General features: G+C 44.0%; 2 protein-coding genes across 19 annotated transcripts in view; both read right to left on the bottom strand.

Annotated features, from left to right (window-relative positions):
• The window catches only part of EEF1A1 (eukaryotic translation elongation factor 1 alpha 1), a 4,552-nt gene extending 457 nt beyond the window's left edge, over positions 1–4,095 (bottom strand). Inside the window, exons 1-7 of the mRNA XM_015859066.2 lie at positions 4,063–4,095; positions 3,133–3,323; positions 1,949–2,128; positions 1,522–1,818; positions 1,106–1,256; positions 707–963; positions 257–491 (exon numbers count right to left, since the gene is read on the bottom strand). Coding sequence (XP_015714552.2) covers positions 257–491; positions 707–963; positions 1,106–1,256; positions 1,522–1,818; positions 1,949–2,128; positions 3,133–3,276 — 1,264 coding nt within the window. The 5' untranslated portion in view covers positions 3,277–3,323; positions 4,063–4,095. The remainder of the gene's footprint in view (positions 1–256; positions 492–706; positions 964–1,105; positions 1,257–1,521; positions 1,819–1,948; positions 2,129–3,132; positions 3,324–4,062) is intronic.
• Positions 3,195–19,575, bottom strand: part of SLC17A5 (solute carrier family 17 member 5) — a 43,543-nt gene continuing 27,162 nt past the window's right edge. The window contains exons 12-16 of one of the 18 annotated variants that reach the window (XM_085543767.1): positions 19,422–19,575; positions 18,833–18,884; positions 16,192–16,229; positions 4,063–8,621; positions 3,195–3,323 (exon numbers count right to left, since the gene is read on the bottom strand). The gene's annotated coding sequence lies outside the window, so the exon portion shown is untranslated. Of the gene's footprint in view, positions 3,324–4,062 lie in introns of all 18 variants that reach the window. The other 17 variants (XM_085543760.1, XM_085543757.1, XM_085543761.1 and 14 more) reach the window with 17 other exon arrangements.

The following is a 19,575-nucleotide window of genomic DNA, read 5'->3' as shown; positions in this document are numbered from 1 at the left end:
GGCATCGGCTGCACGGCAACAATATGTTAACAGTGGCTAAGCGAGCAACTTGTGCTTGTGACTGGGATTCATATTCAGCTACCTCAGCAACAGCGCAACCATCATCCCAGTGGTTTTGGTCTCATGTTGAAATCACACCTGAATTTAGAGCTTCTAGCTATGATTATTTCACACAGAAGACCGCATCCCAATACCAGATATCAAAGAGTACCTTCTCCAGAGCTCAGCATTAAGCACATTTTAGGAGGTGCCTTACCCAGAGGAGGATAATCAGAGAAGCTCTCAACACACATGGGTTTGCCAGGAATCATATCAACAATGGCAGCGTCTCCAGATTTCAGGAACTTGGGGCCATCCTCCAGCTTCTTGCCAGAACGACGATCGATCTTCTCTTTGAGCTCAGCAAACTTGCAGGCAATGTGAGCAGTGTGGCAATCCAGCACAGGGGCATAACCAGCACTGATTTGGCCAGGGTGGTTCAGGATAATAACCTAGAAGAGCAGGCGATTAAGTTACACCAGGGCAATTCTGAAAAGCTCCCCATAGACTGGTGTGACTTGGAAAGCCACAGCTCTCATGTATTTGCTTAAGGCAAATCCCATCTCGGAGCACAAGTCTGTATCACCTTACAGCTCAGCCCCCGGTAACAAAGAGCAAGGTTCTGTATTTCACAATCTAAATGCCTTCAAACAGTTGCAAAAGTCACCTGTGCAGTGAAGCCAGCAGCTTCCATTGGAGGATCATTCTTGCTGTCACCAGCAACGTTACCACGGCGGACATCTTTCACAGACACGTTCTTAACGTTGAAACCAACGTTATCACCAGGCAGAGCTTCGCTAAGGGCCTCATGGTGCATCTCAACAGATTTTACTTCAGTTGTAACATTGACGGGGGCAAATGTGACAACCATGCCTGGCTTCAGGACACCAGTTTCCACACGGCCAACTGGTACAGTACCAATGCCTACAGAATTGAATACAGAAAGCCAGTTAAGTCCAGTATATGCTTACAGAGAAAAACATTTCAGGCAGGAGTTTCACACTCAAGTTCCCAAGCAAACACTAGCAATTCTATCCCATACACAAGCACTGTGGTGAATACATACCACCAATTTTGTAGACATCTTGAAGAGGCAGACGCAGAGGTTTGTCAGTTGGACGAGTTGGAGGCAGGATGCAGTCCAAGGCTTCCAGGAGGGTGGTTCCACTGGCATTGCCGTCTTTGCGGGTAACCTTCCATCCCTTGAACCAGGGCATCTGTAACAAAACAGCCCCCGACCGTCAGTCATCTGCCCAGGTTAATAGAACAAAGCTATGAAACAACTGGCCTAACTCCTTGCATCACCTTCATTACTGCAGAATAACAATTCATAAAGCACTAGGATTTCACACCGACCCCAACATTTCAAAATACTACGACTGAAAAAAACCCAAACCCACGTATTTAACTATTGTTTAACTTATCTTAATGATCCTGCTAGTTCCATTTCCTAATATTAAGAAGGAAAACAGGGAAACCTACGTTAGAGCTGGGCTCCAGCATGTTGTCCCCGTTCCAACCAGAGATTGGCACAAAAGCTACAGTGTCTGGGTTGTAGCCAATTTTCTTGATGTAAGTGCTGACTTCCTTGACGATCTCTTCGTATCTCTTCTGGCTGTAAGCGGGCTCAGTGGAATCCATCTTGTTAACACCAACGATCAGCTGTTTCACACCCAGGGTGTAGGCCAGAAGAGCGTGCTCGCGGGTCTGCCCGTTCTTGGAAATACCGGCCTCGAACTCACCAACACCAGCAGCAACAATCAGGACAGCACAATCAGCCTTTGAAAAGGTAGAAAAAAAGCCCTTGTTAATAAGCCTACACGCACACTAAAGCACATGGGCAAGTTCCCTGCTGTAAACCAGCCAAGGAGCAGCTTCCCTCAACTCCCCACATCCTTTATTTCCTTACCTGAGAAGTTCCAGTGATCATGTTCTTAATGAAGTCTCTGTGTCCAGGAGCGTCGATGATGGTGACGTAGTACTTGCTTGTTTCAAATTTCCACAGGGAAATATCAATAGTGATACCACGCTCACGCTCAGCCTTGAGCTTGTCCAAGACCCAGGCGTATTTGAAGGAACCTTTGCCCATCTATGGGTTTGAAACAGGAAAAAAAAACCCCTCAAGATATATATTTTCATTTACCTCACCAAGACCATGAAATACACACTAACGAGTAAAGTTATTAATAGGGAGTGACTTACACTGAAAGCTGCTGTTGCTCATAAAACTCTGGCCTAGGTTCACTTGGCACTACTACCAAGATATGCCAACTGCTCTGTCATTTAACCTGCTGACACTTCAGCCCTCTTGACAACTTGTTAATTGTGCTAACACATCTTTATGATGGATCTCTTAAGGCTTAGTCCTACTATCAAGTGTCCACTACAAATTTTAGCTTAGTTACTAATGTCACCCCTGCTTCAGTTGGTATTTTAACAGCCACACAGCCCAGCATTCACTGCATTTCCTTTTATCATGTGCTTACGAGGTGCTATTTTATCACTAGAACAAAACAAAGGAAAACTGGAATACTTCAACAGGTTCACATAATGGTGCCTTAGACTCTCCCACCTTGAGACAAGCCCAATCATTACATTTTTGACTAAACTACAAGATGACATGAGACAACAGCCTAAAGCTGTGCCAGGGGAGGTCTAGATTGGATATTAGGAGTAACTTCTACTCCATAAGAGCAGCAATGCATTGAAACAGGCTGTTCACAGAGATGGTGGAGTCACTACCCCTGGAAGTGTCCAAGAAACCTGCTGACGTGGCACTGAGGGACATGGTGGGGATGGGCTGATAGTTGGAGTTTCAAGGACTTCTCCAACATTAACGATTCTGTGATTCTAAATCCAGGCCAAGACTGAAGATGGGAGCTTCCATTTTGATTCTAAGCGTTCAGATTTAGCTTCAGGCTCTTTATTCTATGCTTCGATGACTTCACCTTAACGTAACGGATTGAGTACTCTAGTTCAATTACCAGGACAATCTCGACCCAACCGCCTCCTTGTGGCAGTAAAACGTTCTGGTTTCCTTCCTTTTGCCCCTTATTCCCCCCCAGTCTCCCACCACATGGCTGCTTCACACACCTCGGCCGCCTCCTTCTCGAACTTCTCGATGGTCCTTTTGTCGATGCCACCACATTTGTAGATGAGGTGCCCGGTGGTGGTGGACTTGCCGGAATCGACGTGGCCGATGACGACGATGTTAATGTGAGTCTTCTCCTTTCCCATTTCGGATGGTCTTTAGCTTCTTTCTTCCGGCCAAAGAGAAACGACACCTGAAAGTTCCAGAAGGAATCCCGCTTACAGCGGCCGCCCCCGTCCCGCAGCAGCGCCGCCCGCAGGGGGCAGAGGGCCCGTGTAGGCTCGGCCCCGCCCCACCGGGGGATGGGAGGGGGGAGTCGAGCAGCGGGGAGAGGCGGGCGGTGTTGGCGGCCCGTGTCCCCTCCGACTCGCCCCCTCCTCCGTGGCCCCCTCCCCGCATGGCGGCCGGGCCGTGCTGGGGCGGCGGCGCGGGGCGGCGCGGAGGGCGGGGCCGCCCCTCTCCTTTGTGTGCGACTCACCCCGCCCGGGCCGCCGTCCTCCATTTTGTGAGCTGACGGCGGCAGGAAGAGCGGGCGGCCATTTTTTTTCTCGTGCCCCGGCCTTCCCTTCCCCCACCGCACACACCGACGGCGCGGCCCCGCCATCCCCGGCCGCCACCCGCGTACGGCCGAGCACCGCACGCCGCACAGCAGCGCCAGGCGGCTCCGCAAGAAGCCGAAGCGGCGGTGCGGCCCCATGTGCTCATCGCGGCGCTGCCTCGCGTGAGCCCTCGGATGGGACACGTCGGCGTTACGCCGCCGCTCGCCCCAATCCCCCCATCCGCCCCTTATCTCGCCATCCCCCCGCTCCGCCATCCCCACGCACTGCTGCACGGCGGCGCCTCAACCCCCCGCCCACGGTACATCCACGCACCCCCAGCATCCCCGCTCCCCCCACCCCCGGGCCCGGCCCGCCCCGCCGCACGCTCCTCACCCGCACGGCGTCGGCAAACCCGGAGCGGAAAAGAACGACGGCGTGAGCGCCGCCCCTTATATACCCTGCCACGGGGCGGGGCCTCGGCGCCGCGTCACGGCTCCCGGCGGGCCCAGCGCTAAGCCCCGCGCTAAGCCCCGCCCGGCAGCGCCGCACGCCGTGCTCCCCTGGGGGCGGCGGGGAGGGGCGGGGTGCGGATCCCAGCCCCGGGGGAGCCGGGCCGAGCGGCGGCCGGTCGGGACTCGCTGCCTCAATGCTGAACAGCAGCGCCTGGAGCGCGGCCAGCCGGGATGGAGGTGCCGCTCCGCCGCCTCCCCCTCAGCACGGCAGCCATAGAGTCGCCGAGCTCCGCCTCAGGCCCGAGACTGCGGCCCGAGGGGACGCGGACAGCGAGCTGCGGGGTGGGAACTTGCAGACTAGCAGAGATCCCCGGTGTTCTCGCGTTTCACACAGGGCCAAGGAGATTCGCTTCAGCATCAATTCGTGGCTTCCGCTTGAGAGCTCCAAACTGCCCCGAGTGCCCCCATGCCGTATGTGCCCGGCTGACAGGTGCCCCATGAGAGTCACCAAAGGTGCTGGCAGCCCCAGCCTTTGGCTTCTGAAACGGGGGCACCAGCACTGAAAGCCCTCGTGATTCCAGCAGGGTGTACTCGTGTAAAACACCTGTATGGCTTTCTAGTGGGAAATTAACCCCAGAAGGGAAATAAAGACTTTATTCCTTTAATCACAGAACGACCTGGTTTGGAAGGGACCTCAAGGATCACCCCCTGCCTGGCAGGGCTACCAAACATACACCTTTACTAGATCAGGTTGCCCAGGGCCCCATCCAACCTGGCCTTGAACACCTCCAAGGATGGGGCATCCACAACCTCCCTGGGCAGTCTGGGTTAAAAGGATCCATTTTCTTCTAAGAGAATGTGATGCACCCGTGTTACAGTTACTTACGTGTACTCAACTGTAATCCCATTCAATTGTTGGCAGGGGCTCCACAGAACATCCTGAGTTGGATGGCAGCCCCAGGGATCACCGCGTCCCACTCCTGGCTCCACACGTCTGAGAGCAGCATCCAAACGCTCCTTGAACTCCAGCACCGCGGGCCGTACCCACCTATATGTAACTTTAGCTCACATCTAGGTGTTAAATCACTGAAGGCATTTGCTATGAAGGCAGAGTACCAGCATCTTCATTAAGTGACTTTTCATGGCTCAGGCTAAGGAGTAAGGGTCAATAACTAGTAAGAAAGCTGAGCACACCACATCTCCTGTAAAACCAAGGCTGTAAACATGTCCACGAAGCTTTATTCTACAGGATGGTTTCTAGTTTAGCTTCTGCAATGCCTGTCAGTGGGGGTGTTTTTAGATGGATAAGTTTGTCCAAGTATCTGTTCTGCTAAAGCATAGTTGAAAACATTCAGCCACTTGCACCTCAGCAGGGGGAGGAGAAAGGAAATGTGTTACTGATTTCTTACGTGGCCCATAAGAAACTGCACAGTTATGGGATGTATTTAAAAGGCTTCCATAAATAAAGGCATATGGAAGCATGCATTTGTTAGGACAGCAGTTTCATTGGTATATTCACAGCTGAAAGCCTGCCGAGTTGTTGGATAACCTTCTAACCATGCCCTAGTTAAGACTTCAGCAGTCGTTCCTTTCCCCGTGCTTCTTTAATTGGATTTTCAAAGGAGTTTTTACCATTTCCTCTACAATCAAATAGATGCTTTTATTATCTCGATAACTGGCGCATCTTTCCTCCATTCTATTAGCAGAACATTCCTATTATCAATCCTGTAAATATTTATACAGCTGGGGACCTTCAGATATGTGAGTATCCTCACATTGTTCGGTGAGAATGCCTTCTGAACTATCCTCTCAGCTAACACAGGCCAAAAGCCCGTATGCAAATAACCTCGAAGGAATTAAAAGTGTTGCTAATATGGCAAAACGAATCTCTTTGATATGAAAAGCTGATGAAGCAGCAGATATAAGATCTCTAGAATGCCCCATCATTCAGGCTTTGAAGCAGTGCTTATTAAACCCAGCAGAAATAGGTGGGTTACACACCTGAAGTGCAAGAATCCATACATACAAGTATTCTCTACAGCGTTTGTAGAAGCCTATGCAGTAACTACCACTTTTTCTTTAAAGGCTTTGAATCTCAGATCAGATGATATGAAAATGAAGTCATGCTGTCAGTATATCTAGGCCAAACATTCTAACTTTGGAACATAAATATTAACTACATGCGGAGATCAAACTGATTTCAGCAGTATTAATTTCATTTTGATGTGTAGCCACAGAGCACATGGGACTTACTGTATTCTTAGAACACACTCAGTATTGCACCTCTGAAAAATATTAATGTCTACATGTGGAAGTGGGATCTTCTTGATCAGGTGTGCAATGATGAACATAGCCAGCAACACCTGACTGCTTTACCTGCAGTGAACAGGGCTGTTCAAGAGCAGCACAAAGCAAACACTTCTAAGGATGGGGGGGTTTAAGACTTAGACTGGATAAAGCCCTGTTGGATCTCACAGCTGACCTTGCTTATAGATTCGGAATGCTGCATAGAAAGCATGAGAGTGGCCTTCAGAAACTATCAAGAGCATTACTTGGATGAGCAAACATCTACAGTTTCCAAAGTTTCCCAGTAAATTAAAATGAGCCTCTTAGGAAGGCCTTGTTTCCTATAAACCAAGTTGTTCCCTGCGGGAAGCACTGCTGTTCCAGTTTCAGCATGTTCAACAGGTGAATGCTCAGGACAGACTGCCTTTAGAAAATCCTTTCAGCAATCATTTCAAGCCATATTTATCCACAGCACAAGAAGGCTCAACTAGACGGAATGTTCAGCATCAGCCAAAGTGTTACTCTGAAGGTGTTGTACCCCTGTGGGTAGGAATGCTCCGCAGAGCTGACCAGAACTAAGAGTTGCATTGAAACTTGCCCACCCCCCTCTACCCTGCTAGAATCTCTATTCTGTGGAGGCTGCATTACTGAACTGGGAAAGAAAAATATCTGAATTAAGGCAGATGCTTTTTAACTGGAAAGGAAAGAACCTCACAGATGGCTGTTTCAGCAAGACTTTTTTTCTTCTCCACTGGAACCAAGCAGATACATGTAGAAAAATAGAGGACATCACATCCAAGAAGTAATTGCTCCTTTAGTTCAGCCAAGAACAGCACCTTCACTTGCAGACGCTTGTCAGAGCTTCACATTCCACACTAGGTTAACGGCTAGTTGATGACCTGGCTTCAGGGCAGAGAGCTGAGTTACCAGGCACCAATGCAGAGAAAAGGTGAAGGGCTGATGAACTAACCACCACTATTACAGAGAAACAAGCATAATTTGTTAAACTGTTCTGTGGTTTTACATTAGTGTTTTGCAACTGCAAGCAGGCTACAGCATTTGCTCCTTTTCCCTACATCCCACCACAGTTTGGGCACTCTAAATGAAGGTAAGTACTGGTAAGACCTTCAAGGAATTAAAACACAGGCTAAACACGAGCATAAAAGAATAAATAGTGCATTGTGTACAGAGGCAGTAACTGAAGTGAAATCCACTGGATGATGTCAGTTTGGCTCTTGTTGCAAATTTATCATTAACTTCTCCTCCAAAACTCCACCTTAAAAAAGCTCTGGTCTCTTGTGCTAAAAATCATTTAGCCTGAACTAACTGATCCACACTTTCATACTGGTAAGTCTACGACAAAACTTCTAAGTGCAACCTCAGCTCCTCACCTACTGTCCACACATCTTGAAGCTTTCTGCTTGGCCCTCTACAGCAGCTGAGATTTACTCTGATAGCCTTGCTGAATGTCCAGGCAAGAGGTTAATTTTACTGCCTTTGGAGCTGGCCTTTGCACTCGGCAACCTGGAAGTTTACCAACAGAAAAGCTGCAATTCCATGTTTTCATCTTGCAGACCTTTTGCTCACCATCTTTCTACCTCTCCCGCTGAAGCAAGAAGAGGCAAATTTTCAAGGAGGGAGATAAAGTTTATCATTTGATTTCCTTGAAGTAGGTCGCTTTATATAAAGTAAGAAAACTCCAGACGCTGCTTAAGATTGCCAGTGAGAGAAACACAGAAGTGCTTGTGGTGCAGACAACTAAAATATATCACAAGCTGGGGAGAATAGAGGGATTGGCCAAAGGAGAGCAGCACTCAAGACTTACGCTAGTTAAGGATTGCGAGGACGCATCCAGATGAACATCCATCCAGAAGCACCATCCATTTTTTTCTACTCTCTCATCTTGATGCTGTTACAGTTGGCATCATTCAGGCTACAGATCAGCTTCCATTGCAATGACATCCTTGCTACGTGGTAGCCTGTCACCAGAAGTGGTGCAAGTCAAGTCCTTTAGCAGCTTTGCTCAGATTTAGTTGCTTGACATTTATTCAGCAGACTTAGATTTGGGATATGTAAAGTTTGGAAAGCATTCAGAGAAGAACTATGGGAATTAAAGTAGATCTGGAAAACCACTTACACTTGTCTTGTTCAATCTGTTGAGTTTACTGAAAGGTACTGGCCTAGTCTGTGGAATTCGAAACAAGAAAGGAAACCCTATAAAAGAAGAAGAATGAGTTTGAACACAAAGAAAATTCAAGATTATTGATAGTTGTATTATGGTAAGAATAGAAGTTGATTATCTGTAATGGACAATGAACAAAGCAAACAGCTCCTAAAAGCAGTAATCCAGTGAATGAAGAAGCGCTTAATATTTAAGTTAGTTGAAAACAAACAAACAGCAACAACAACATCCCACAAAACAAAGCACATGCACAAAAGGAGAAAGAACTTAATCTGGGAGTGGGGTGAGGCAGGAATGAGTGCGTGACAGAAACAGGAGAGGCCACTTACTTAACATTCCTTGTTTTTGGAGCTCATTGTATCTAATATGGTCTCTCTGAAGTATTTGGCCAGACAAAGCTACCTTGGAGCCTCTGCTGATTACCTCTGAAAACTATGGAATAGAGAAGGTCCCAGAACACTGGGAAAGTAGGAAAAACTAATCCTTAAATGTAATTTAAAACAAACACATGCACAAGCTGGGCTATCCAGGAGCAGTCAGTCTGATTTCAATTCCTGGAAAAATACATTGGAACAAATAAGTATTTTTAGAAGATAGTAGGTTGATAAGCAACAGCTACAGACTCGTTAAAGCAGATTGCATCAAACTCATATTTTCTCCTGTCACGGGTTTAACAGGCTCATGGATGGAGAAACGTGGGCATCATTTAACAGGATGAAAGACTGGACTTCTTACATGCAGCTTCCAGAAGTAACCTCAGCAGACTTTGGTCAAAGTAATGGAAGTGTGAGAGACCACCTGAAAACCTCAAAAGCAATTGGCAGCATCACTATGGAAGGTTGTACCAAATCAGTTTCTGTGGACAGATGTTATTCCATCATGCAGATATACAGATATAAACACATACGCAAGTGGCTTAGAGCAGCATACTGGGAGGAAGCTGAGCACTTCAGGGACCAAGAACAGAATTCAGAGCAACATAGGCAAGCTGGAAAAAAATGGTCTAAAATCATTATGGAATAAAACAAGGTTAATATTTGTTTTTTTAATGGAATGGTTCTCTGCATAAACACAGCAGAAGCTGCAGCTACCAGCTGGGATGAGAGTGAATCACAAACTGGACATAAGTCAACACTGCCATACTCTTGTGAAAAAGGCAAACACACTGAGATGTATAAACAGAAGTGCTGCAAGATATGCAAGATAAACCTTCCGCTCTTCTTACCGACTAAAGCTGCTGCTTGGATACTTGGTACCAAGACTTTAATACATTTCTATTAGCCAGAGATCTATCTTAATAGTTACAGCACTCAAATCTGAATAGAAGTTCATGAATGCATCAGCCTCTAATAGTGCACCTCACAACATAAATTCCATCCTTCACACTTGATGATGAAGCACCTTGTTGAAAACCAAAAGGATGATCTAATATAACAGAGAGGCATGTAAGGAAAAGGGATAGTCACTGCTAAACTCTGACCAAGGAGGACTCTACACACAGCAGGTTGTGCTATAATTGTTGAGAACTGTGTGGATTCCTGGCAGCACATTATGAAGCAATCATTCAGTGCTGGTTTCTTTATCAAAACGCAGTGCTGGAAAACATGTTTGCTTCCTCCAGTGATTTCAAAACAATAACCAGAAGAATGCTAACAACAAAACAAAACAAAAAACCCCCAAACCAAACAACAGCACATGTTGTTTTCCCCATAGACGGTGTTACTTTGATTGGAACTATCACTGAAGTGATGTTACTTGGGAGGTCAGTCCATCCAGGCTGGTACTCCCCAGAGTCCTTTCCATAACTACAGTGAAAAGAAATGAGGGCAGTTTTGCAGGGCAACCCACAGAAGGATGGCATTTCAGAGGTTAAAAGCTGTGTCACACGCAGTATAAAGTAGACTTCGGCCCCTTTAAACTATGAACGAGTGTTGAGTCAGCTTTCAGCACTGAGGCCAAACCTCCCAATGAAAGCAGCCAGGGCTGACGTCCAAGCCTGGTCTGCCACAGCCCTGGGGAACAGACAGGGGACAGAACAGACAGAAGAGGGGAATACCACCTATAGGAGACTGATGCTTTAACTCAGAGGTGTGGCTGTGCCACAAGCCAAGCAAAAACTAAAATATCCCAACAGTGGAGGCTGGGAGAAAGAAAATAATCATCTGTAAACTGATTCCTATTAGCAAGGCATGAGTTACTGTCCTCTGCTGCCCGGAACAGGAACTTTTCTTCTCTCAGCAGGAGACAACTGAATCGTCAACAGGAACCACGGGATCCCCGCTGAGTAAAGCGGACAGACCTCATATGTCTGAGCGGCCAGGCAGACTCCACACTGCATTGTATGTGATTCCTAAAGCCAGCCTGAAGTATACAAAGCACGCTCTGAGTTTTTACCATATATGCTGTTTTCAGTTCAGCAGAAGATATGAAATCACCCCCTTCCCCACTGTTTTACATACATACGATGTCAATCACCATAAAAACCCTGAGTTTATACAGCATACAGATACAAGCACTGCCATAAGAAAACACAAAGGAGTGCACGCAGACAATAGTTCCCCATCCCAACAGCAATATGGTATGTGTGAGTGCGAAGGGGGAATGACAGTTGTTAAAAAAAAAACGTTATTTTTTAGAAAGCACATCTTGGAGCCATCTCTAAATTTAGCTCTGCAGAGTCATTAAAGTGCACTATCACTATTTATGGGAAATACTTTGTACTTGCTTTGGAAGCTCACACATTCCCATTTACTTCATCAGGCAGCGTGGTGAGTCATGCAACCCAGCAACACATACGTACACACCCTCACAAAGGAAGGAAGCAGACACTTGCTCATTTGCTTTCCCCTGCCCTCCTGGGATCCTCTTTAGAAACAGCTCAGGATAACGGCATTCTTCTGAAGCAGACAGGAATCAGGGTGGGAGAAACCAGCTGTTAGAAAAGGGCACAAATTCCTGCAGTGGTGACAGTACAGCTAGTACAGAGGTAGCTCATTCTGCTCAAGACTTTTGCAGCAAGAGGCAATGAAGAATAAACTGACATTTGTTCATCTCTGAGCTTAGCTGGAACTATACTGACAACCCCCAGAATGTGAAAGAGAATATCTAGTCCAAAATAAATTCCAGTTACTTCTCCTGATCACACATTCATGCCTAGGAAGTTGAAAGTTGTCCCCTCATATCAGAGCTAAACCCATGCAGCTGTCAACACCCACCAGAAAAAACTGCTTTCATCCTCTAATCCAGCCAAATACTTATTGCTTTGGATCCAATGACAGTATGATTGAAAGCTGTGTGGGAGCAGTGAAGCTATCCAATTATCTCATTGGCCACATGACCTTCAAATTCAACCCATCATTTCAGTGGCAAGGCTCAATTACGTCATGTAGGCTATAAAATAATATTGTACCCTTAATTATTTTCTTGACTAAGCAAACCGACCATTATAACCATCAAGGTTTAACAAGGCAGTGTCACACAGTACAGACATGCCTAAGAAGCCCATACTGGTATTTCATGTTTCAACCTCAAGAAGATACACATACCTCTTAAAAAGTTTCCAAGTATTTGCCCACAGCAAGTCTATTATTCCAATACTAATTTCTTCAACATGTATTACTCTTCAGGAAAGTCAATAGTAACATGCACAAGAAAAGGACCGTAATTTAATTATACTTCACAGTGTGCATAACTAGATAAGGTGAGATCATCTTAGTCATCTCAGTATCACCCTAATCTTATTGCAACCTCTGAAGTCTCATAATTCTGAGTTCTGATACAGATACGATTTTTTTTTTAATCTATTCACTCTCTTCTCTTGCTATACTCAAACACAGTTCTTACTGACAGGGACTGGAACTTAACAATTCCAGTACACTAACCCCTATGCTCCTAAGCACTTTTAAAGAGTATGAAATACACTTTCTACTTCAATTTTACCAATCACTTCACTCTTCCATTTTGTTCTCTCTCTTGATGCATTTTGACATTCACTGATTGTTCAAAACAGCCTTAAAAAAAACAAAAAATGACTGCAGAAGAGAGAACAGTGACTGGGATTACATAACCCACTACCTTGGTGCTTCTTTAATGCATGGAAGCAGAACTATGACAATAATCTGCGCTGTGGCTTTGAAATGATCACTTCAGTCAAACCAGCTTTATTTCCAAACAGTCACTAATGCCTCTTGAACGGTTGCACAATGTCAACAACAGAAGTATCTCAGGTACTTTCTCTCTGCGAAGGCTCAGGGAAGCAGAAGGAAGACCGTGTCTGGAATGCAAGGCAACGCCTACTCTGTGTTTACCAGAGGGCTTCCCCTATCATTTCCACACCTCATAGGGCATGGGAACACCTCCCTGAAGTTGCCTATTTGTGAATGAAACCAAAGTAATCCTTTTAAAAATATGGAAAGTATGGACTGAAAAAGTGAAACCATAAACTTGCACTGAGAAACCTAAATCTGTTTCTTACTGCACAAATTACTGAAGATATTGAGCATAATGAGCAGTACATCACCATCACCATACTTTAAAGATACATATAGGATGTCTTGAGATGGTTCTTTAATCCTGATACTCTGAGCAGAACAAAAATCACTCCAGCCTCCATTCAAGCAACAGTGGCACTACTTCTCAAGGGTTATTAAGGTAAGCCACAGTGATTATATGGGATAGCATCATTTATAATCCCGACATTCTTACAACACGTTAGGCAGGTCTCAGCCTCCAAAGGTACCCACAAAGTTTAAATAAACCAATCTGTCATCACTGTAGTTGAGAGCAGTTCCCAGTAACCTTTTCCATTAGGCAGGGGAAAGTAAGAGCACTGAGCACAGCCCTGACTACTGGGAAGTCACTGTTTTCAGTGAAAGCGTGGTCAAATCCAAATGTAAATGTAAAATCTAGCTATTGGTACAATGAATAAGTTTTTCATCTCCTATGATGGGAGACGGTGGGATAAAATGGCAGAAGGCTGAGCCGCCAGAAATAAAGAAAAAATAACCAGAATAAATTAATCACTTGGTTTTAGAGTCATAAACCTACAGAAACTCTAGGAACTACTCGCCTACATTGGTAATTACTGCATGTAATATGACATATAGAGACTTCTGCCTTTTATTTCCCTCCTTTTTAAGCAAAAGAGTTTAATTCATTGTGCCTATACCTACCTTTGTCTCTTGTTTTATTTTTCAGAAGGGAAAAGCCTAGATATTAAATATCTAATTACTATGGAGAATCACAGTTGATTTCATTGCTATATAGAGAATAAGAGATTGAAAACTGTTTTCCTAAATACTAAACAGAATTGGACCATACTGGAAATACATTATGTAAGTGCCAATCTGCCACTCAGCTGTGGAACCAGGCTTGTGCCATACAAATATCCTTAACAAATTTGTCCTATTTATCTTTTCTTTTGAGGATGATAATAATGGTGAGGGTTCAACCCAAAACCATTTTCAATGTGAGTAAAGGCTGTAGGACACTATTACAGTGTGAAGCAGTTGTTTCATGCATACTGATTGGGAAGCAAGGGGTACCTTGGGCACAGTGACACCTATTTCCTTGGGAGCAATTCTCATACTAAAATCGAATGCAGGAACGGTACTTTGTGAAAAGTGGCAATAAATAGTTGGGCTATTGACTGGGCTAATTGTCAGCTTAGTGATCTGGAGATTTAACTGACTGCGCTAGAGGAAAACGGTTCCCATCAGAACTCCCGCTGCCCTCACACGAGCTGCTGTGGGGTGGCTGTGAGGAGGGGTGCAGTCTGAGGGGCTCCCTACTGTCACTCCAGTCAGCACTGCCCCATCACGTGCTCCAAATCCTGCTTTTGTGTTTTCCCTCTACCAAAGCTGCTCTCAACAGCGGCCTCCTTGCCCAGTGCCCTGAGACAAAGCAGCCTGCGCTGTACTTCATGACTCAGCCAAAACAAGTGCAGGAGCTGCACGCTAACTGCCCGCCCGCACTTGCATTTCATGATTTGGGAGAATCAAAATGGGCACAGAGGAAAGGGAAACCTGCAGAGAGTTTATTTTTTCCTCCTGTAGGAAGACGTCTGCCCTCATAAGAGTATGTACAGACCGCACGCTTTCTGAACAGTGACACTTTCATCTAGGCTTCAAAGCACCCCACTTACTATTTAACTTTCATTGAGCAGAAGTAAGACAGATGGATTTAGTTTGGAATTTCGTTTGGCCTGGGTTCCTCCCCCTCTTTAAAAAAAGCAAAACAAAACAACATTGGATCCTCAGTTAGAAGCGAAGCCAGCTGCTACTTATAATTCAATCCCAGCAATTCAAACTGGTTGCTTGCATTCTGACCACTTGCTTACTACAGCTCCTATATCCTTTGATGTCAGCACCCTGTTAAGAGCAGAGCTGGGGAAGTAATCATAGCTCCTGCAGTTTGTGATTTCAGTGTGTTCTTCAGACTGATTGAACAGGACAGCTATGGATTGATTTTCACAGATTGGCTCCTTCTGTAGTAAAAGGGAACACTTTGAATCCAGAGAATGTATGCGAACTTAGAGATATCTGTTACATCTAAGCTTGAGTGAATACATTTGGCATACCCTTAGACTAGAGCAGACAAAAACTCAGCTGCCATCAAGCTCTAGAGACAGTTCTGCTCACACATTCCTTTTTCTCCTTAAAACACTCCAGTTCCCCATTCTGGTGCTGGCTGCACACGGTCAACCACCCAGGCCTTTGATACACAGCTGCTTGGTAGTCCTGATTTCTAGTTAAGCCTTTCACAGCTCCACAGACATTGCATAGGATCCCTGCGCTCAAATTTGGAAGATGACAGAGGTCTGACAATGTGGGCTGGTCACAAAACAAAAACTGCCCCAGTTCTCTCTTAATGAAGTGGGCTAAACACCAGTTTTTACTCCCCCACCATCCCCACCCTCCACCCACCCCATGATAGGGGTTGTAACCAAGCTGATGCCCACCATCTGCCTGAAGGAATCTGGGCCCACTTCTCCCTTAGAAGAGACAGGGAGCTTTGGCCTGGAACAGAGAGCTGTGATTCTGTTGGAGGAAGCACATACTTCACAGGCCACATATGACAACACAGCTTATCACATTAGGCCTGCTTACTGCAGAAGCAGCACTTGACTGTGCAAAATGAATGCCAGCGGTAAAGAAAGTAATGACTGAGATGGAGCCAAGGGCTAATCAGGCTCTGGCAAATAATTCTTTCCTTTAAAACAGTTATTTGCCTTATTTTCCATCCTATCTATGTAGAGTAACCCACAACTGCTTTATTTCTACTGGACAGTACAAAAAAAAAAAAAGAAAATTACCCACACTTTTTCATTTCAAGTTATTAAATACTTCTCAGCTGAACAAAACAAGCATGCAAGATATGCTGCCCATGCATAACATGCAAATTAGAAAGCAGTCAAATTAGAACCAAGTTTCACGTAGCGATAGTTTGTACTTTCATATAGTTCAATTTTAAGACTGTTCAGAGGACAGACTTTTTTCTGTGTGTGTTATTAAAGGAAGTGCCTTCCTTCCCCTCACCCCTGCTTCTCATTGAAAAAGACAGTTGAAGTGTTTTTGTTTAAAGAATACCATTAGAGCTACTTACCACTCAGTGGGACTTGCAGAATTAGGTCTTGAATTCAGCTGCAAAATATGCTCAATTTCAGTATCCCTTTAAAGACAGCCATAGTAGTAATTCTCCTTATCACATTTTAAGAAAGGCTACCTGCAATTTCTAGGATCACAGAATCACAGAATTATCAAGGTTGGAAAAGACCTAGAAGATCATCCAGTCCAACCATTACCAATACTTCCCAGCTAAATCATATCCCTCAACACAACATCCAAATGTTTCTTACAGAATCACAGAATTAAGCACACAGGATGGTGTGCTTTTCCTACCATGCTAACAGCTTATCACTTGTTGCAGGACACTTGTTTTATGTCCTTTTTTAGAACGCACAGAAAGCTTTTTTCCTCTTCCACAGAGACTGTTTAAACCTGTAGATCCAGAATGCGCTTGTCACTTCTTGTTTGCCCTGAAGCCCAGATGGCAGAAAGGAGTGGGAAAAAGATGGGAATTTGAAAACAAAACAATAAAAAACCCTGTCTCTGCCTTCTGAGTTACTAAGATGATTCAGAAAGCCATTAGTCATTTACTGCTGGAATGGATCAGCAGAAGAGGGCAGAGAAACATCAAGAGAACCACGTTTTCCTCCAGAAATCATTATAACATCCAAGCCTGGCTGAGCTGAAAGCGTCTACATTTGAATCTAATTTAGATAAAAATGAGAAAAAAAAATCAGCATTATTTTTTTTTTCCCCTGTTCTGAAGTAGTCATATGGAAACTTCTGTATGAAAAAAATAATTAAATTCTTTTAAAAATAATTTCTGTCATGGTTTTGAATGCTTTATGAAATGATGTTATCTCTTCACTCTATTGCAAATGGTTATCCTCTAAAGAGAGGAGAAGACAAGCAGAATTTTGGCTTAATAAACTACATTTAATTTCCATTGCTATGCCCTAGGCAACTCCCAAGCACCCTCTCTTGCAATGTGTTGTAACCAGGACCAGATTATGTTGCAATAACAGCAACGTTACCATTACTCTAAAGTCAAACTGCATTCACTTGAAAATGCATATCAGTACCTGAATCTTTTTAATCACTTCACTACCTGAGTATTGATGTTTTGTGTCAGATCCAGGGCTGAACTCAGCCAATGAATAAATTATTAAGCATGCTACTGAGAAGACAAAATTAAATCAGCATTTTTATTCTGGAAACAGAAAATATACTTATCAAAAATAACATGAGCCACTTTTTCAGGATAGTCCTGCTTAACTAATATAGTCAAACACTTGAAATTTCATGTGGAAATAACTTCTTTTTTTCTCCCTAAGAAATACAATTTTCACTGGATTGAGTTATGATTCTCAAAAGCTGTATTGACTAGATACACACTGTAGCTTCTCACAGATTACCAAGATTAAATCAGATCAATGCTTTTACACCGTAAAAAGCTGATGAAATTCACTCACGTCTGTCCTGAGGGGTTGAATCCTATGTAAGCAGTTTCAGTTTAAAGGTATGACCAACCACCATTATGGCAGCAGAGGAAGAATCTTATGAAAGAGGAAAGGAAAACCTGAAATGGTGATTTAACTGTGAGGGTCGCTAGATTCTCACTCAAGCATTTTTGTCTTTTATCTTATCGTACACCTTTGTATCCCCCACCCATTTGCTATGCCACTGGGATTTAAATAATTGCTGGTGTCTTCTTGCAGTTCCTTTTCTGGATATGTGAATCTTACAGAATGTTAATAACTAACACCCTGACCTAAAACCATTACTGGGACTATATGTTGCTCAGCTGGGAACAGGGCAAGAAATTCAAATAAACCTAAGTTACTGTTTTACTTACATTAAATATGGCAAGAATTACTTCTGCAATTGACTATATACGCCATCACATAAAACAGAAAGAAATAAACCCTCTCTGAAGCTACTTTTTCATAAGTAAAATCACACAGCCTATTAAATACTGAATTGTAGAGATATTAGTAATCGTTATATGAACAAAGTAGGAAAATCTACAAAGCTTAAATTTGACTCAAGCATGCTCTGATTTGGAGTGAATGAGTGCATTAATGGCTCATTACATATCTTTACAGAAAAGCAGGTGAAACAAGGCTAACCAGCTACTCAAACACTTATCCTCACAAGATCCTCTTTATGCGTTCAGTATTATCTGCTTCATTATTGGTATATACTACTACTAGTGTGTTTTCTTTCACAAGCACAGTAATAGCAAAATACACCTGTACCAAATCATTCATGACTAATTAGCTCCATGTCAGACATACTTTCTTCAGTATAACTCAGGCCGGTGCCTCTGCACTAAGAGCATCTTTACTGACAAGTCTCAAAACAGGATTTGGTCAGCCAACAGCTATTAGAGAGAATAATTGTGATTGATGTATTTTGACTAATTTGACTGCTCTTACTTCACATTATTTAAGAGCAGACATTAGGCTTTTTGAGACACAGGTACACATGAGAAATGGGAGGCCCCTTAAGGTAGTACTCGCTCTGATGTCTTTCAAAACACAGTGCTATTACTTTAGTTGTGATGGTTGAGATCACAGTGTAAAACATTCTCTTGATATTCAAAAGCATCTCCTTTAGAAGCTGCAACTGCTTTAACAGAAGATATTGCCCTTACATACAAACTTTGCTTCACTTACCTTTGGAATGAGAAGGCTTCCTCACCTACAGAGCTTTCTTTCCTGGCAAATGCTAAAAATATTGGCAGACTTGTTAGACTTACAGGTTAGTTCACTTATCAAGAAATCAAACATGCACAAAAAGTTGAAGGGTAGAAATCTAGCAAATAAGTGATTGAAAATAATTAGCCAAAAAAAGGATAGAGTACCAGCAAACACAACTGATGGAAAATGAACTAAGATAACCATTCCAAGCAGGGAACACAGCTGTCACCAGCTACAGAAGAACATGCAGATGAGGAAGCAGAATTCATGGAACCCTGTATGGTACTAAGAGCTACTTAAACCTTCATTAGTTTATCACTGAAAAGGCCTATGTAAATTAAGTAATGATTATGGGTGACAAATGCTTAAGACTTTAAGAGGTATGATTATGAGTCCAGGTTGAAAAAGGCCACAGTTCAGACCTCGGATCAATACTGAGAACACACACTGTAGGATATTTTGCTAAGCTGTACTCCATCTGTTACTGACATCGGCAGAGCTTTGTATCAAACGTTCCATGAAATATTAAAGCAAAACTGTGTCAGAAGGAGACACTGAGAAGTACCTGGCAACACTAAGACACGCTCCCAAAGCAGTGCTTCAGTGCTGCTTTGAAATGGGCACTATTTGTTTTTTGATACAACTTCCCTCATTCCAGGTAGACATCCTAATTAAGATTCTTGATGGAATGGAGAACACACCTTCTTACTCTGGGATAT

Source organism: Coturnix japonica, chromosome 3 (genome assembly GCF_054131305.1).
Source record: "Coturnix japonica strain WE chromosome 3, WE-NBRP24, whole genome shotgun sequence".
In the NCBI taxonomy this organism is placed as follows: Eukaryota; Metazoa; Chordata; class Aves; order Galliformes; family Phasianidae; genus Coturnix; species Coturnix japonica.
The sequence above is the reverse complement of the archived record's forward strand: the minus strand, read 5'-3'. Positions and strand labels throughout refer to the sequence as shown.